This window comes from Coturnix japonica, chromosome 36 (genome assembly GCF_054131305.1).
Source record: "Coturnix japonica strain WE chromosome 36, WE-NBRP24, whole genome shotgun sequence".
Lineage (NCBI taxonomy): Eukaryota > Metazoa > Chordata > Aves > Galliformes > Phasianidae > Coturnix > Coturnix japonica.
Window position 1 is genome coordinate 350,916 of NC_140698.1, and position 19,325 is coordinate 370,240.

Sequence of the window (19,325 nt, forward strand, 5' to 3'; positions counted from 1 at the left end):
TGTTCTCCGAGGGCTGAGAGAAACAAAAGCAGCGTGGGAGGAAGAAAGGTGTCCCTGCGCCTTGAGCTTGTCTCTATTCTGTACTTCTGTAGATACTGTATATCTAGAGCTTGTTCTTTGAGAATGATGACTGCTTTGTTTGATGTGTAGTTTCTGGCCCTCATTCGTCCTATTAATGTAATAGAACTGACAAACTTGTTTGTGTTTAGGTTGTTTGTATGCTCTATTTCTTATTTTCTCCGTATATGCACTGTCCCCATGATTTCCTGTGCATGTGATTAATTCACATGACAATAAACAAAAGAGACACTCTCCATTTCTTAGGAATGATGCTTAGGTTCACGTATAGATGAGCTTCTTAGTTTTAGAGGCTTCAGGCTTTGGAGACTACCTTGGTTTGAACAGCAGAAGGCATCAGTGTTCACTTCTCAGCAGCACCAATCTACAAACCTGAGTAATAGCTGCTTGTTGCTCTGTTTCTGCAGAGCCTCGCAGCTCCCCATGCACTGATTACAGCCTTTGGAAAGGCAGCCAACTCACTTTCCTTGGGAAGCCACACAGATGTGAACCATAATAGCCCATTGACTTTAGAGATGATTGAACAGGACTCTTTGATTAAAGGATACTGTCAGATGCGTGTCTGCCCCTCTATTATCTGGTGCTCTGTGTTGGAAGCTTGAAGCTAGCACATCTTGCTCTGGCATTTTCTGTGTGTCCTTTTCCAGTTGGCAAGCTCTGACTGCTAGAACCCAAGATGCTAAAGCAATATTTAGACTCAAACGCATTTAATGAAAGGAGGCAATCTGTGTGTGTGCGCTTTCTCCAATGAGACTGGCACTGTTCCCTCGTGTCTTTACCAGATAACTAGACTTTATTTCCCATGGCTGAAATATGATCTGTCATCTGCCCTGAAGGAAACAAGCTTTATAGCTTAGGATTCCTTGTTAGTCCAGGTGAAGAGAGCTTTGCCTTCGGTGCCCTGCCTGGATTTTGGTCTTGGTGTAAAGGCTCTGACTGTGACATTCTGACTGCTGTTTTGAGGCTTACCTTTTGTCTCGCACGTGATAAGGATGAAAATTTAGCAGAAATACCTTTTCAGTGGTTCAATACATGCTGGTGATTCTGTGATATCTTTTTCTGGTGTGAGTAATTGTTGTTTAGTGTTGGTTTTTGTCCTGCTGTTAAAATGGGGGTGTTTTTTCTCTACAAAGCCTGATTTAGGCACTTAAGCTTATAACAACCTCTGTGGTAACAGGCTGTGTGTGGATTCACACTCATCCAGAAACACATGCAGAGGAAGCAGGGATGGTGCTGCTCAGGTCTTACTAAATGTAGGCTCAGCCTGATATAGATGCATTCCAGCGGAGATACCCAGCACTTACGTACTTTTGCTTTCACATAAATGCCCGAAATGAGCTGGGCATCAGCACGTTGTTAGAAAGCTCCCTGACTGTTTCCCAATTGATTCTTGTAGGACTTGGAGGGCTTTGAGTCTAAGACCTGGGAGATGGTGAAGAAACCCAAGGCAAGTGCTGCTCAGCTGAGCAAGAAAGCCAAGGAAAGCAAAAGAAGCGATAAGGGCTTGAGCAGGAAGGCACAAAGGACAGCAGAATCGCCTGGAATGCTTCCTCAGAAGTGCACCAAAGGCAATGGACTGTGTGGTCTGTTTTTCAGGCATGGCTGTGCTTTCCCTTTCGTGGACTGCGGATTGGAACTAAGGAAGCTGGAAGGGAAGGGCTTCCAATGCATTAGCAGCAAAGAGGACTTCACCTATTTGGGACTTGATATATGGCAAGAGCTGAAGACACTGCATTCCTTTAGGGTTTGTCTCTTCAGGGCCAGGGACAGTCTAGTGTTAGCCTGAAATATGGCTAGAAGGGTCTGGAGAGAGGTGGTGTCGTAGCCAGAGTCTCCGTAAGGCATCTGGAGCTTCCTGATGCCAGCTCACTGCTTGGTTTGTTTGATCACAAATGAGTCAACGGGAGGAGAACCTGCTGTGTTAGGTGCCCCAGAGCTTACAGTGGCTTTGAAGAAAAGGGTTCTGTGGTGGGGCTGCAAGTCTGCCATCCTTTTGCATACACAGACTGCCATCCTCAATTGACAAATGCATTGTGAGCCCAGGTCCAGCAGCAGTGCTGTGCTGTGTCTGTTCTCTACCAGAAGACTAGCAGCACATTTGCTGGAACCATCAGTGTGAGAAGGACCGCGTTTGCTTCTCTCCCTTGCTGTTGGTGGATGATTCAGGTGGGCAGCATGAGGAGAACAGAACAAAGCATGCGAGACAAAAGCACTCCGAAGTTGCTTGGAGATTTCAGGACAAAGAAACATGACAAAAATATCTGACACCAATTACATATATCTTTGTTTCAAATTAAAACAAAAGTAACTTTTTAAAAGTCATGCTGCCTCTTTCTGTTTACTATGAAAGCTTCTTGAGCTCTGTAGAAACACAGGGACATCCATGGCCTGTTCACGAGAGTGACGCGTTTAGGGGAGGCCTTTCAGCTCCTTCGATCTGTGTGAGGGTGGTTGGCTCAAACTTTCAGGCATGCGTGAGTCTGTGCTTGACTTGGAAGCAGCAAAATGTCTGCCAGAACACCTCCACCTTCCTGGAAAGAGGAAACGGTGCAATGTCTTAATTAATTTGCCTCTCATGAGGGATGTTGGCTCCAAGAGCCCCCATGGAGGTAGCAAAATAAAGGCAGTGTTTGTTAATAGGATCGGGGGATTAGATGGGGATTCAGTCGATTGATAATGGGGATTTCTGTAGGCCCCATGGCAAGTGTAGCTGTAGCAGGGAGCTGCCTGGCAGCCACTTGGACTGCAGGAGGAGCGGTGAGCTGGGTGAGCTCTGGCTGGTGTTACTTGGTTCCCTCCCCAGAAGAGGAAAGGAAGGAAAGACTGTGCGGTAAGTCCTCAAATTCCCAGGCATCTATCTCAAGCAGTTTTTCTCTTCCATTTTTGACTGTTCAAGCAGGTCTCCCTCTCTGACCACATGCTGTCCCGCTCACAATGCATCCTTGTGCTCCTCCAGTGCAAGCTGCATGATCCCTTGAGGCAGGCTCATAAGCAGCTCGTGACCCGAGTTCCAGTTCACATAGTTCAATTAAATCCCTATTAATCCTGCTCAGACCTAATTGACTTTCATTCTCATACATGTGCTTCTCTCTGCTTTAGAGATGCTCTCTGCTGATGTTCCCCACTGGCAGCAGCGGAAGAGCCAAGGCTGTCTGTGAAGAGAACCAATACTTCCTTCTTGCTGCTCTGGAAGTTTTGAAGCCAAGATTCTTTCCCAGCCTGCTGTAAAGAACATGAAAAGAGCCCTTTGATGCCTGGGTGCCAGGGAGGGTCAAGGCTCCGTGTGGTGATACTTAAGGATGGTGATGTTCACTTCCTTCCCCTCAGCTTGTGGGGTTTCACTTGGAGCCTGAAGGCCCTTGTGTGGCTCTGGAGCTTTCTGTACCCTGTGTGAACAGCAGCTGGCTGCAGCCAAAGGCCCTCAGACTGCAGCTGAAGCAGAGCCCAGTTGATTCCTGCACAGCCTGGGTCCAACCCACCTGCCAAACACAGAACCATGCTGCTGTGTGAGAGCCTCCAGGCCGGAGAGAAGGATCCCAGCATTAGTCCCCCCGCCTGGCAAACCTAAACCAGCCCTAAGCTCATAACCATGGGTTCCTGATGCTGGCCATGCTAATTGCTTGCTGTCACACCCACACTCTTTGCATGTCTGCCAAGCTCAGTGATTGTAAAATGATAGAATTCCTGAGCTGGAGGGTCCCTGCGAGGACCACTGAGTCCAGCTCCTGGCTGCACGCTTCAATGGCTCCAGGTGGGGATGGCAAAAAGCTGCTTGAGTTCCTGAAAAGATCAGAGCAAAGGCTCTGCTGCATCTGTCTGCGACTCAAACACCACCATTGTGTTATTCATAGAAATAATTCCTACAAATATAGTTGGAATTTGCAGCGAGCAAAGCACAGCTCACCTCAGGAACAGAATCAAAGGCTGGCACAGTCTGGAGCACACACCTCTGCCTGTTTTGCTGTTGCCCGGGCAGATTGCAGCTTGATGACATCCAACAGCAAAGCAGTTCTCCTTCAGCAGGTATCTTCTGAACTCACAAGCACCTCTGCACCGCAGAGCAGCCCTGTGTTTAACAAGGCTGTCCATCATTCACACTGCTTTCAGATCTGACATTCCTCTCCTAGCACCCAGGACCAATGCTTAGTCACTTCCCCGTGAGGAGGAATGACTTAGCATTAGGTAGTAGATGAGAACAGGATTCTTTCCTATGTTGCTCCCTTATAAGCTCAATAACCACATGCTGCACGTGGGTAACAAGAGCCAAACAGGAGCCGTTCCATCCCAGACTACACCTGCAGATGTCTCCACAAGGTCCGTCTGAAGAGTCTCACAGCTGAAGGTCCTGGGACTGCTCTTCCTCTTTCCAAACACACGGTAGCTGAGGAAAGCTCCCTATTAGCTGAAGAGACCAATTTCAGGACCTTCACTGACTGGAGGAGCCACTGTGGGACACAGGTGTCCCCTCCCACTCACCCTCTCTCCACAGCCGACCATGGTGCAGCTCTTGAAAAGATGACGGAGCTGTCTAGATCAAACCCTAGCACTGACTACATAAACAAATACATGGACTAGCTGCATGAAGAGCAAGCAGCAGACATTGCAACAGCAAGTCAAATGCAACCTCAAAGATTTACTAATGAAGATTCAAAATGCTACATTTCCATGGGAAGCCTAAAACGGATCAACTCAGGTGTGACAGTGGCTCCCAAGGCGGTTCTGCTCCACACATTGCTGGTGCACTTGCTAAGACACCTCATCTCTGTCTTTGGACACTGGGAAAAGGGGAAAACATATTTTGCTACTGGTATGTCATTCTTGGGGACGGGAAAGAAAGTGAGTGTGGGACTTGGGCCACATCACTGCAGCCTATGGAGAGCCCCTGGTGTGTGTAGCTGCCCTGCAGCACCGCACTGCCGCTCCACTGCTCCAACACCACCTACAGCAGCTGTGCACATAAAGATGGCAGACTACAGGGAGTGCCATGCAGGTGCTGCAGGGCTTCATCCCCTAAGCCCGCAGTATCAGCAGTGCCCAGCTGGCTTTGCTGCACAGCCTTATCACCTGAGACTCTGAAGACTTGGGGGAAAAGCTCAGCAGCTGCGCAGCTGCCGAGGTTCCATGTCATGCCCCGGCCTGCACACAGCCCGGCTCTCCCTGCTCTGCTCTCCCAGTGTTTCCCGCAGCCCCTGTGCTGTGACCAACACGAGCGGGGCTCGGGCCCAATGCCCGCTCACATCCCCAGCAGGCAGAAATAGCACACGACAGAAACCCAGCCTACCTGCAACCCCCAGCAGCAGTTCAATCCTTCATTTCTACACTTGTGCTTCGGAACACCAAACCAATAACGACAGGACGAGCATCTCTTTGAGTCATTTTATAAAAATATTTGACTTACACAGATATTGTTACAGTTACTTGAGTACTGGAAATTACAATACAAGGAAATGCCGACAATGAATTTCAGTAAAGTATTTTACCATCCAGTGCTGCTGATCCCAGTTCATGTCCTTGTTCAATAAAGCATATATACACAAACAGCGATGCTTGAAGAAAATGCAGAAGACACCACAAGAATCAGGGGCTGGAGATACCAACAGAACCAAGAGCTGAATTCACAGACAGAGCGCAGCATGTCAGAATGATGCAAACAAGACAATTTTAACAGGCTTTTCGTTTGCAGTTTTTCTTTTTCTGGAACAGAAACACATTAAAATATCAGCTCCCGCTGCTTGATCAGATGAAGACATGACGCATTTACTGTGCAGCTTCATATAGGAACACCTGAGCTACCTGGAGCAATAAGGCTTTGTTAATTCGTCCATCAGCAGCTCAGCAGCTCATTCAGTTTTTCATGTCATTTTCATAAGGCAAACAACGAAACAGAAGTTACTTTCATGTTTGAGAACTGGGATTAGTTGGCAGCTACATACGAGTATGTATTTGTTATGCAGTATGAATTCACACAGATCAGGTTGCTCAAGCAGTGCTGGGAGCAGTAAAGTCATTCATCTCAGCTGGAAGTCCAATATTACCTGGGGTAGCAGATGCTGTGGGGTTATCAGTTGCAAATAACAGCTTTTCCTTCAGCTGCTCATAATTCTTATAGGCTGGAAGGTCCAAGCGACTGAAACTGAAAACAAAGAGAAACCTTAATTATTGAACAACAGTTTAAACCACCAAATATCCATTAGGAACACAGGCATATGAACTGTCCTGTTCAGAAGGAAAACTGCATTTGTACCCTCTAAAACACCTGTATCTTGACATGCACTTGTCTATGAAAGTGAGAGTTAAAGCACAACAAGCACCTGAGCAGCGATAACTTTCCATAACTGGCAATGTATTTAGGAACAAGTCTCACCTAATCTCTCTTCTGTATCTGAAACTTAAAATCTGAGCATCTTCACAAAGCACCAGCGTAACTGAGAAACTGAGCAGAAGCTACATTTTCTCCAGCCAAGAGGGAGCATGAGCGTGGCTATTTATTTTCATTGCCAAGATCGAGCGTGGTGATAATGAAAGATCAATCCCAAACTCTTTAAAAAAAGGACAACCTTAAGTACTAAAAGTAGCTTTACGTTTTTAGTGGTGTGCAGATCCATGGCGTTTACAATGGAATCAGCTCCACAACAAAACTGCTTTTCAGAAGTTCAACTATTACTCAGCAGAGCTTACTGCCATAGCCCAGTGCTTTGCTTTCACACAGTCTCAGACACTTCCATAACACACCCACTTTTTAAAATCTCAAAGTAGATTTCCATCCATAAGAACAGAACCACAGCAGAGTTTGATCCTTTGTACTTACCAGGTGTGACTTCCAGGTAACCAGTTTTCCTTTCCAACTTTCTCAATGCAAAATTTTTGGGGTCTGTTGCTCCCTGTACAAAAATCAAACAATGAATTCTTAGGTCTAACTGCCCGTGTATACCAGTAGGTAATACATGAACACAGCGCGTGAAAACAAGACTATAACTACTTGCAGAGCACAAAGACATTTGTCTCTCACTACATCCCTCTGAAGAAATCCACGTAGTGAAATGCATAAATATGAAGCGGTTTTCAAAGAAACTCAACCACTGAATCACATCGTTGGTTTGGTACTGGAAGGAATCTCTGGAGTTTACCTAGTCCTGCCATGTCCAAACCGTGGATCAAGTCACTGATGCAAGGCGTGTTCACATTCCATCCATCCCTTTTTCTATCACCGCTCTACCAATATGCAAGACTCAGATTCCATATAAATTCATTAAAAAATACCCTTAAACACACAGCTTGGTCCTTATTAAGAAAAAAGGAAATAACATGAGCATAAAATGCATTAAAGAGGGCTCGTTACCCGTGAGGTCAGCAAATCCTCCTACTGGTAATCTGCACGTTCCAGTAACAAACTGTAGAAATCTCATTCTCTTCTCATTATCTATTTATTTCCCAAACTGAAAAATAATAATTAACATTGATGTCAAGTTTAATATTGAAATGTTCACTTCCCCATCCCCCATGGGACAGCTGGATTAGCAGTTATCATTTACATTTACATGCTACTTATCTGTTGAGTAATTCTGACTATTGCTCATTAAGCTGTTGCTGCGTTCTTGTGTGGAAAAAAGAAGTCTACAAACCTGCCAGAACCACAATATCTGTCTGCAGGTTCTGCTATCATGCCGGTAGATGGTATTGCCTCTGCCAGTTATTCAGATCAATTTCTTGAATTCCACACAGGAGCACCTTTAGGGAAGAAAAATTTCATAAACATGGAAACTACAAGCTACTACTTTGCTTCTACAGCAAGACTATTGTACTGAAATACTACTGTACTTCAAAGCACCCGCAATCACAGTACACTTGGTTTTAATATTAAACTCTTAAACTTCCACAGCAAATAATAACATCCGTGGCAACAAAGAAGATACACCAGTCATGAAAACGAATGCATTCAGACATATAAACCATACTTTCTCATTGCCTAACCGTACAATTCTGTGCTAGAAATACGATGTTCTGCTGCAGAGTATAATTTGGAGAGACCAAAAGCAGCTAAAACCTGCTCCACTCTGTAATTTGACCATCCGCTGATATTTGGTTCTTATCTCCCTTGCTTTCCAGTCACTCACTCTTTAGACACATGCAAATCACATTGTCAAGGACTACAAAAACACTGTCAGCCAAAAAATTTATGCTGGCAGAATCTTAACGTTAGAAATGTGTCTAAATTGGTTGCAAAGAAGAAAGTGAAGAACAACACAGTAACCAAATACTACCTGATACATAAGGCTTCTCTCACACATCCTGAAAGCAGAACCACCAGCCTTAATGAACTCTGCTCTTCAGACTCTGACTGAAATTCAAGTATTACATGTAGCAGCCTGGGTCTGACAATAGTCTTTTACTTCCAGCTCCTTAGCATCAAAGGACCGCAGATACTGCTGGGGCAGAATTTCATTGAAGCCTTCAAAAGAAGCTTGTGTCTGTTCCTCAGCACCTCAGGAAAGTCTCCATTCTGCTACCAGCCTGGAAAAGACACAGAAGGATCATTTAAAACGGGCTACGCTAACCCAAGTTCATCTTTGTTAGTTTGTTTTGAAATGAACCGTAAGCTGTGTTAAGAAAAATGCTGGAAAGTTCTGGGGATAGAGCACTGTGTCACTGTATTCTAATTGTGTTCCCAACCTTCACCCTGCACAAACAATTTTAAGTTAAAACCCTATGTTTCCAACCACTCAACTATGGAAAGCATTTTAGGCTCCAATAGCAGGCAGCATCTACTCACTGTTGATATTAATGAGAGCACAGGAGTCCCTTGCTAACCGGAGGAAGAAAAAAATGCAGAGCTATATTCATCTAATATGTTCCATATTTGTTTCTGTTAATCAGGAAACTTTGCTCTGTGGTAGAAACTCCACTCTCCATTAAGAAAAGGGAGAAAAGCAGGCAGGAGACGCAAAGAACCTGAACCCAGGGAGAAGCAGATATTATGCTGAATTCAAGCCTAACCTGTCAGGAGAACTGGAATCGAAAGGAGAGATGAAACTCTGGGGAACGCAACACAGGACACAGAGTGTGACAAAAGAACATTGCTTAAGCTGCAATCTGAGCTCTCCCTGGCTTCCTCAAAACCAGAAGAGAATGGTCTTCTGCAGGTACTCCCTCCTCTCTATCCCAATGAGTATTTTGCACAACTGCCAATGCCAATACGTTCCTTCTGCAAATGTCGCTGTTTCTGTGAAACCTTTCCAGATGACTCATGACAAAAGCAATTTCTATCCCTCAAAACCTTCCCACAAAGAAGCCTTCACAGATCAGATGGTAAGAAAGAGGGAATTCTACGGCCACAGCAATAAAGCGCGCAAAAAAGCAACCAACACAACCACGCCAAACCGCAGCCCGGACTCGTCCCGCTCACTGCAATCCAGACCCACTCCATCCGTACAAACTTTCATCCATGCCCACTGCCCCAGCCCAACACGGCACCGAGGCGTGCGGATCCATCGGCACCAATTCCAGCGGGGAGTCCTCATTCACACCCCCGGAACAACAACGCACACCAACACAGCCGGGGCCGGCTCAGGCTCTGCCTCCAGGCTTTTGGGGCCGGCCGGGTGACTCCACAGCACAGCGAGACCGTGGAGCCACCCGGGAGCCGCCTCTGGGTGCCGGCAGCGCCGCGAGCTCCTCCCCCGACAGCCCCTCCGTGCCCCCGCACCGAGGCCCGACCCCGTTCGCAGCACAGAGCCCGCTCCTCCCGGCCCCGCTCATGGCCGCCATGGCCCGGAAGTGCTCTCCGCCGCCTGCAGGAAGCACTTCCTGTCACTGGCACTGTCACGTGGCTCAGGCCGGGCTGGGGCCTGGTGGGGGGGGGCAGCTGCCAGAAAAGGACCCAAAATTCACGTCTCATTTCGTGTCTTTCCTCTCGCTTTCCCTCCTTTACCTTCCCCTTCCCTTCCTTCCTTCCTCGCCCTCGGCCCCTTCCCTTCACCACCTCCCTGTGTCCATTCCAGTGCCTGGCCACCTGTTCTGACCAGTAATACCTCGTAGTGTCCAGCCTGAATCTCCCCTGTCGCAGCTTGAAGCCATTCCCTCTGGTCCTATCATTAATGACACGAGAGAAGAGGCCGAGCCCCAGCTCACTACAGCCTCCCTTCAGGAAGTTAGAGAGAGCAATGAGGTCTCCCCTGAGCCTCCTCTTCTCCAGGCTGAACAATCCCAGCTCCCTCAGCCGCTCCTCATACGGCCTGTGCTCCAGACCCCTCACCAGCTTTGTTGCCCTCCTCTGAACACGTTCCAGGGCCTCCATGTCTTCCTTGAAGTGAGGGGCCCAAAACTGAACACAGCACTCGAGCTGCGGCCTCATCAGTGCTGACAACAGGGCGACAATCACCTCTCTGCTCCTGCTGGCAACACTGTTTCTGATGCAGGCCAGGATGCAGTTGGCCTTCTTATTATACAGCAAAGGAATCTCCTGAAAAGGAAACCAGAATATCTGGCAACATGAAACAAAGTTCGGATTCATAAAAGACTGGCAGCAAGGCCTGAATCTCTTGTGTAATCTGCTCTTGATGTATCACATTAGCACTAGGTGGAATGCAGAAGCTTCCTGAGATGTGATAATCAAAACTTAGTCCAATGCCTTAAAAAAAGCCTTTAAGAGATTACTCCTCCTTGTCTGTTTAAAATAAACTTAGGTAGTACAAAAGGTTGGAAAATTTTTGGACAACTCCCCAGGGCCGGGGTTTGGAAGGCCGTATTGACGAGAGTCAATCAAGCTCCGGCTGCAGGCGTATATGTGTGTGCCAGTTCTTTAACACAGTAGGAATCACAACTTGCTGCATGATCAAAATTCTACATATGCTACTCCTGAACCCCAATTACTTCCAGCAGTGTTAAATTACCCCTGATCTCAAAGCAGAACAAAACAACATAATGCCACACCAATACTGAATACATAGAAACAAACAACTCCTTGGGCCTCAAGGGGAGGCTGATGCACAGGCCACAGCTGCCAGCGTGCAGCTGGGCTTCCCAGGGCAAACAGCAGCACACGGTGCATCAGAAGCTGAAGGAGCCCTCAGGGAAGAGAGGCCAACTCAACGGGCTGAGCACGGGACACCCTTCTTCCTGCCGGGCTGCTTCCCCTCCTCTGGTTTCTTTCTGTCGGACCTCAGAGAGTAAGGAGATGCTCACAGCCTGTCACCAGCACCTACGGGTTGGCTGAAAGGCCACAGGTTGGGAAGACCAACAAGGAAACAGGGGAAAACGTGCACCATGTCAAGGGAGAGGCGTGAAGCCGACCGCTTCATCGCCCTGTGATTGCCAGCCCAAGTGAGGGACGTTCTGACCAGCTACTGAAAGAGGCAGCACCAGGTTTAGAAAGTTCACTTCAATTTTATTGCGTACAAAAGGACTCGGCTTCTATTTATTACCCCGCCCACACCCCAAAATGAAGCCCCAGTGCCCAGGATTTCCGCTTAGCAATCAGTCACTCAGCCTCCAGTCAGACCCAAGGAGAAGCCAAATCCCGGGGCTACGTCACCTCCTCCCTCTCCAGTCCCAGCCAGCCCTATTTCAACCTAACCCTACACCAGGCCTGGATCTCAAGAGACACACCCTGAAGGAACGCAGCGTCTCCAGCTCTTGCCATACACCAAGTCCTGCACAGGTGAAGCCCTCTTTGCTTCTAACGCAGCACAAGTCCTTCCTGTCCAGTTCACTTCCATCATCTCCACCGTCCATGACAGGGAAAGCACAGCTGTGCCGGTAAACTGGACTGTTGAGTCAGCAGCTTTTGGTGCCACCTCCGAGAAAGCGCTGCAGGTGGTTCTGCTGTCCTTTGTAGCTTCTTGCTCAAGCCCTCATCGTTGCTTTCCGCTTTCCTTCTCGGCTTTCTTCCTCAGCTGAGTAGCGCTTGCCTTGCCTCGGCAAGCTTGCTGCAAGAGGGAAAAAAGAGGCACTATTTCACTCACGCACGCTGCCAGCACAGGCTGACTTAGAGAGCTGCTCGCAAGATATCCTTGGGCTACGGACCGAAGAACAAGGAAGGACACAAAACTCACATCTGCATTGTCTGTTACTGCATGTCAAGGAAGAGTCCTCACACTCGAGCACTGCCCCACTTGCAGCTGAGGGGAGGAGGAGCTGGAAAGGACAGGTGGACAGAAAAGAAGGGAAAAGCTGAAGAGGCGAGAATCAACTTCTCCCCGAGGCAGATCACACCTTCGTGGCCAATCTTTTAGGGATGCTCACCATTCCTAATCCTAGTGTTAGCAAGATGAAAATTCACCACCTACCTTTTCACGCTCCTCGGGTACGCACTGAGGGCCGTGCCGTGGCTGTGCTGCACAACACCAGTGACTGAAAGAAAGCACGCAGAGAGCGGATCTGTTGCAGACAGTGCCAGGAGCTGTGCTTGAACAACGCTTACGGTAAGGCACGCCTACCTTGCCATGGCCACACTTTGGGAGCTCTGGGACACAGCCACGTGTTGCTCTCCTGAGTCCCAGCTCCATTTCTCAGCCACTCACGCTCTGCTCCTCCATGTTCTGCAAAGGAAAAGTCCCAAGAGGGAAATTCAGTTCATCGCAGATGTCATCAAACCTCTGCTCTCAGGGCAGTTGCACTCATTGCTCGGGATGAGCAACCAGCTGCGTGCTTACCCAGGGAGCAGCGGTTACTTTGACTTGAGTGTAGCAGCCAATGCCTGACTGTAAGTACGAACACTAACCTATGCCTAACTCTAAAATAACAACAGAAACCTATACCTAACCCTAAAGAACAAACAGGAACCTATGCCTAACTCTAAAGAACAAACAGGAACCTATCCCTAACGCTAAAACTAAACTGAACGCTAACACTAACCTAACACTACCATCAACAACAAAGAACAGAACAAGCACCTAACTCCAACAGGGGGAAGAAGGAACTGGGGGCCCACAGAACCGGTGGAGCAACAAGGAGGAGGAGAAGAAGATGTTAAATAATGCCACCCAGCTAATGCTGGGGGCAGGGGCTGTGCAGCAGGAAAGGAGCCGAGTGCCTGGACCAGTGATGGTGAAGCTGTGACCATGCCAACGCGGGGCCTGGCACGGTGGTGTGGTGCCAGGCCAGCTATGCCGCGGGCGGATCCACATCCATGGGCTCCTCTGGAGGGGGATCCACCTCCATCGGTTCCTCTGGAGGGGGATCCACCTCCATAGGCTCCACATGGGTGGTGGTCACGGGGCTGGTCCAGGCATGATGGAATATGGCTCTCTTACCCCTCCTCTGCCTGGTGGTCATGGCGGGCCCCCTCCTCCTTCTCACTCCTAGGGCCCCCAGCTCCATCCTCCCACCTGAAATAGGGAAAACTTCTACCCTAGCCCTCTTAGCTGCTGACATGGCTGCTAACTGCCACAACTGTCAGAGGCGAGTGTGTTGCGCGCGGCAGCGGTGGCCAAGGTGACATGGAGAGGGTTCTAAAATGGCGGCCGCACTGCTGGCACTGGCGTTCCACATAGGATGAGGAGGGGGCTGGAGGGCAGGGCACGACACGGGAGCTCCAAGGCGCTCCCTGTGCCCAGCGGGCAGCCCTTCTCTCTGGCCAGCAAGAGGTCACAGAAGTGCCGGCCCCAGGTAAAGAGCCCTCGGCCTCCTTCACCCTCCTTCACTCTCCTTCACTCCCCTCCTTCACCCTCCTTCACCCTCCCCCTTCTTCCACAAGGGAATCTTTTTGGGCTGCCATACCGTCGTGGTTTTGTATTTTTTTCTATTGGTATTCACAGTATCACAGTATCACAGTCTTCTGCGGGTTGGAAGGGACCTTAGAGATCATCGAGTCCAGCCCCCGGGACCCAAAATTAACGTCTTGTTCTGTGTCTTTCCTCTCGCTTTCCTTCCTACCCCTTCCCTTCCTTCCTCGCCCTTGTCCTCCTCCCCTCCCTTCCCTTTGCTTTCTGGCCACCCTCGCTATCCAGCTCTGCCCCGGAGATGCCTCCAGCAGCTCATCTCCACAGGCAATAAATGCTCGCGCTGTGTTTCTTTGGACGTGCGGATCGCAAACTCCATCAGCACAAAACAGGTGACCGTCCTTTCCCATCCCCTGCTGGTTTATGCAGAGCAACACAGTGCGCCCAGCCCTTGGGCTGGGGGTCCTGATGGTGCTGGGGCTAATGGTGGCTGAGGCCGTGAGCAGCCAAAGGAACAACCAGGACAGCTGCCAGCCCTGCAGTGAGACACGGCTCCCTCTGGAGCACCCCGATGGAAGGTTGTGCTGCCACAGCCACCCAGATGGAAGGGCTCAGTCAGTCTGTGCCCAGCACACAGAGCTCCCTGGAACTGGCGTCCTCCCCCCTGAGAAATATCCAGCAGTGGATATTTCTCCTTAAGTCCTTTGTGATGAAATCAATGAACCATCCCTTCCTTCTCCTACTGCCTCCAGTTGTCACCTCTGTGGGATGGAACAAGGTTTAGGGTGGACTTTGAGCTCTATATGTCTTGGGGACCCAGTGGGCTCCTGGGACACGTACCCACAGCAGCTCTCTGTGCCTTCATTTCCCTCTTGGCAGAGCAGCTCCTGCCCCCCTCTTCTCCTCCGGCTTCTTTCATTGCACACAAGTCCCCAGATCTGCCTCTGCAGCCGTAAACCTTCCCAGAGAACTTGTTCTCCCATAGGGCAGACACAGTCACCCTCCTCACTACGAAGCAGCTTCAGGTTGGCTGCTCTCAAAGAAACAGAGATTTCAGCCTCACCCCATCACAATGCTGACCGTTTCCACAAAGGAGAATCACCTTCTCAAGAGGCTCCAACTGTGCCCATGCACACAGTGTCACCAGTGGACCAGTCACCCCAGAAGTTGCCAAAGTGTGTGGTGGGACAACTCACATGGTCTGGTGATAAGGAAAAGAAACTCTGGTCCTTCTGCCCTGGTCCTGATGCTCCCTGAAAGGGGCTTCCATGCAATGCTCTACAGAGGCAGAGGACTTGCTACATTTAGAGGTGAAGAAAAACCTTTTTCTCCCCGGCTTCCCTCATGGGACCAGTGACAACTTCTGCTAATGGAGAATGCATTGCAAGAGACCCTGGGCCACCTCCGCGGCCTGAGACCACCACGATTAAACAGTGTCACACCAACAGTGTAGGACATTGTTCTGTGATTTCCCCACGCTGGTACTCACAAACACCTATCCACACACACACACACGATGCTTTGGGTTTGGTTTAAAGGAATCAGAAACAGCTTCTAGGCTTTAAACAGCAAATAGCCCTTAACAATCTGCAGACCCTGTAAGTCTCTCACTTAAGTGCACCACTGCACCAGATTTGTACCCAGAGGGCTGAGAGGAGTCAGCCTGGGAGGCTGATGGACTGATGCTCAAGACAGCAGGCAAGTGAGTGACAGAGACCATCACTGCACACATCACCTTCCCAGTGGCACTGGTTTTCCTGGCAGCTGCTCCCGGGGCAGAGTAACAGCCCAGCAGGGACCTGGGATCAAGCTGTGCCACCAGACCTTACAGGGAGGTCAAAAGAAGCCAGGAGGGGAGTATTGCATGGGCAGAGCTTCCTGCTGATGCCAAAGGCTGGCACAGTCTGGAGCACACACCTCTGCCTGTTTGGCTGTTGCCCGGGCAGAGTGCAGCTTGATTACAAAATCACACAGAATCACAGAGTTGTAGGGGTTGGAAGGGACCTCTAGAGATCATCGAGATCATCCAACCCCCCTGCCAAAGCAGGCTCCCTACACCACATCACACAGCTCGGCATCCAGGCGGGTCTTGAATATCTCCAGAGAAGGAGACTCCACCACCTCTCTGGGCAGCCTGTTCCAGTGCTCCGTCACCCTCACTGTAAAGAAGTTCTAAATATGATAACGAAATACAAGATAACACAATATAATATAATTGAGGCTAACAAATCAAACAAACAGGGAATGAGAGAGTCCCCGAAAACCGAGAGGCCGACTGTGAACTCTAGGCGACACGGCTGGAACGCTTCCCACTCTCTGAGAAGTTGGAGAGAAGAAGGAGGGCACTCCAGCCTGGGAACGAGATTATACAGTGTCCTGGTCCCGTGACTTATCATTACCCCTGTTGTTCTCTGGGATATGTAGTCTTCTTCTGTGGACTGCACATTCAATACAAGTATCCATACTTTACATGATGTTATGATGTGGAATACTGAGAGCAAAATTAAAAAATTACAAAACCATGACAGCCACATCAGCCCCACAGCAGCTCCTGCCCCATAGATCAGACCCACATCTGCCCCACAGAAGCTCCTGCCCCATAGATCTGACCCACATATGCCCCAGAGCAGCTCCTGCCCCATAGATCTGACTCACATGTGCACCAGAGCAGCTCCTGCCCCAAAGATCTGATCCACACGTGCCCCACTGCATCTCCTGCCCCATAGATCTGCCCCACAACAGATCCTGCCCCATAGATCACACCGACATCTGCCCCACAGCAGATCCTGCCCAATTGATCTATCCCCCATCAGACCCACAGCAGCTCCAGCACCATAGATCCGACCCACATCTACCCCACAGCAGCTCCTGCCCCATAGATCTGACCCACATGTGCCCCAGAGCAGCTCCTATCCCATAGATCAGACACACCTCTGCCCCACAGCAGCTCCTGCCCCATAGATCTGATCCACATCTACCCACCTTTGAAGTACTTTGGTCCTTCTCTGCCAGTCGATTGCCGCAGCATCTGGTTGTCTCCTGCTCAACACTCTGTCCTACATCCCTCCTACACAGGCCAGAAACCAAGGCACAGAAAGTATAAGGGATCCCCAAGGGTCTGAGGCGTCTTCCCTGCTGGAACAGCAATGGAGGACACAAGACCACAAGAAGCCAGATTCAGGCAGAGAAGCTTGAGGGTGCAGCCATCTGCATTAAGGTTGCTATGGTTTGGCGTTGCAAATACTACTCTGCCTGACTGGGGCAGGGCAGGCTTACGCAAGTGTTTAAGCAGACGTCTTTCTGGTCCTGTAGGAAGCAGCAGGTCTGAATTAAAAGGAGCAATGAGGCAAGGAGTGCCCTGAGCTTGTTTCCTAAATAGAAGGCAGTGTGGGACAATTTGAGGAACAGGAATTCAACTACTGTAATGCAGAGCACTATTTTTGTCGCCTTCCAGCAGTCACCAATTAATGGAAGATTCTTGTCCTTCCCAGACTCCACTGTTGGTAACTCACATCTACAGCCTCTCTGGGCAGCCTGTGCCATTGCCTCACCACCCTCTGTCTGAAAAAGTTTCCCCCTAGTATCTAACCTAACATGTAGCCTAATTCTCCTCTCTTTATTCACAGGAGATGTGCTCTAGACCTCTAATTATCATTCTGACCTTCCTCTGGAGCTAATCCAGAAGCTCTGCACTTTTCTTGTGCTGTGGGCTCCAGATCTGGACACAGTACTGCAGATGGGGACTCATGAAGGCAGAGTGGAGGGGAGCAAGAGCCTACTTCTCCATGCTGCCACTTCTCTGTGGATACAGTTGGTCTTCCAGACTGCAAGCACACACTGCTGGTTCATGTCCATCTTTTTGTCCACCAGAACCTCCAAATCGTTCTCCACATTTCTTCCATGAGGAACAGCTCCATGATCTTCCCAGGCACAGAGGTAAGGCTCACTGGCCTGTAGTTTCCCATGTGATTTCCTTCCTGCCTTTCTAAAAACTGGGAGTGATGTTTCCCTTTTCCAGACCCCAGGGACTTCTCCTGCCTTCTTCTGACAGCCATGACTTTTCAGATACGGTGGAGAATGGCTGGGTGAGCGTATCAACCAGCTCCCTCATGACTCTGGGAAGCACGTCATCCTGCCCCATGGACTTGGACATATCCAGTCTTATGAGGAGGTCTTGGACTTGCTCGTCTCTTACAGTAGGAAGGATTTTGCTCCCCTGGTGTCCACCTAAATGTTCAGAGACTTGAATGTCATTCACTTTCTAGGCTCTTCTTGTGGCTCCTTAAAGTCCAAGAAGTCTCATTTTCAGCTCTCCTTACGCTTTTACCACACAAAGTAACCTGTTCCAGTTGCTTTCTCTTGTGGAAGGACAAATAAGATTGATAGTGCACCATAAGTCAGAATATAAACTGCTGCTATACAGAAAATATTTCTGATTTCTTCAGTATTTGTCTGGAAGACAAAGCTCATAGAAAAATGTTCTAAAGTGTGAAGAACGAGCCCCTTTCAGGACTGAAAATGACTTCTGCGTTAGATGAATAACATGAATGTCTTACAAGCAAAAAATACTAATCTGGAAAATATGAAATAGGAGTCAGAAAAGTTCCTGATGAGCTGCACATGAAGAGTATGGCAGAGTTTCCTTAGGGTAACCATCTTCTTTATTACCCTACAGGAATGGGTAACAAGGGCAGGAGTATGGTTCATCATTCCCTTCTTAGATTGATGGCAGCTCCCTCTTTGTGCTGGAAGGTAAATAATGATGGGAGAGACCCCTGGGTTTTGGTGGGACATGAAATATCTGTGGTCACAGCAGGTATGTGTCAGCTGTCACAAGGCAGACATACACAGGTAATGCAGGGTAAATTAAACGAGAGCCTGTACAATGAATATGATTAAAAACTGTGTAATATCAGCTCAACAAGAAAACCACTTGAAAGAAAGCAGGGGATCTGGCAGTGTGAATATATGCTAATTATAGAATGGATACTTGGCTGACGTTAGTAAGAATGTGCAATGTGTAATTTTAATGTGTCAGATAAGTACAATAGGCTGTTTTCTATGTTTAAGAGACCCTGACACTTGGGTCTCCAGGCTGTCTCCCCAAGTTATTCCCTAGTGTGCTTCACAACACTAAGAATGTGTAACTGGATCATTCTCTTAGCCCTCTTGCGTTGCTAAGTGTGAGATCCTCTGTTCAGAATTGGATTAGCTATCAATGAGTGATGCACAGATGCTATGACAGACCCACAGTCCTTCCACTTCTGCCCTCCTACTGCTGACCTGTGAGCGCAGATGTACTGTTCTATAAGATGCTTTAGAGAGCTCAGGCTTAGCCAGTTGCTGCACCCACAGAAAGGCAGAGGGAAGGGCTGAAAGTCTGTGGTGACAAAGCTGGGCTGCTGAGGGGCTGATTTTCAGTTCTGTCACAGAAATCCCAGGGCCATTTGCAGTCCTTCAGGCAACTGCCCATTTGTAATAGGCTGACAAACTTGTCTTGTGCGTCACATCTGTTCAGGCTGCAGAATTCTTGGAGCAGGGTTCATTTCCTATGGAGAAAACTGCAGCGACTCGGCACGGACTCAGATG

General features: G+C 48.9%; 1 protein-coding gene and 1 long non-coding RNA gene across 4 annotated transcripts; both read right to left on the bottom strand.

Moving 5' to 3' along the window:
* Positions 1 to 5,561: 5,561 nt before the first annotated feature.
* LOC146755031 (E3 ubiquitin-protein ligase Itchy-like) lies at positions 5,562 to 7,825 on the bottom strand. Of its 2 annotated transcripts, none has more exons than XR_014938429.1 (5): positions 7,701 to 7,825; positions 7,418 to 7,514; positions 6,887 to 6,959; positions 6,114 to 6,211; positions 5,562 to 5,772 (listed from the first exon to the last, which is right to left on the bottom strand). XR_014938429.1 is itself a non-coding variant. In XM_085526390.1 (5 exons), exons 2-5 carry the CDS (start codon positions 7,482 to 7,484, stop codon positions 5,656 to 5,658), a joined length of 270 nt encoding a protein of 89 aa, XP_085382516.1. In that variant the 5' UTR covers positions 7,485 to 7,514; positions 7,701 to 7,825; the 3' UTR covers positions 5,631 to 5,655. The 2 variants fall into 2 exon arrangements, 1 of the variants encoding a protein (XP_085382516.1); XM_085526390.1 differs by having other exon boundaries at positions 5,631 to 5,687.
* Positions 7,826 to 11,488: 3,663 nt separating this feature from the next.
* LOC146755032 (uncharacterized) lies at positions 11,489 to 12,663 on the bottom strand. Of its 2 annotated transcripts, XR_014938433.1 has the most exons (4): positions 12,513 to 12,663; positions 12,363 to 12,426; positions 12,100 to 12,210; positions 11,489 to 12,002 (listed from the first exon to the last, which is right to left on the bottom strand). It is a non-coding gene; the product is annotated as an uncharacterized LOC146755032 (long non-coding RNA). The 2 variants fall into 2 exon arrangements; XR_014938434.1 differs by lacking the exon at positions 12,100 to 12,210 and having other exon boundaries at positions 11,490 to 12,002.
* Positions 12,664 to 19,325: the final 6,662 nt, after the last annotated feature.

What these genes read in the sequence shown, in the direction of transcription:
- LOC146755031 (XM_085526390.1), bottom strand. Translation starts at nt 7,484, where the DNA reads ATGAGATTTCTACAGTTTGTTACTGGAACGTGCAGATTACCAGTAGGA. An exon ending in AGGATTTGCTGACCTCACGG is followed by an intron (nt 6,960 to 7,417) that starts GTAACGAGCCCT and finishes ATTTTTGTACAG; the next exon opens with GGAGCAACAGACCCCAAAAA. An exon ending in TTACCTGGAAGTCACACCTG is followed by an intron (nt 6,212 to 6,886) that starts GTAAGTACAAAG and finishes CTTTGTTTTCAG; the next exon opens with TTTCAGTCGCTTGGACCTTC.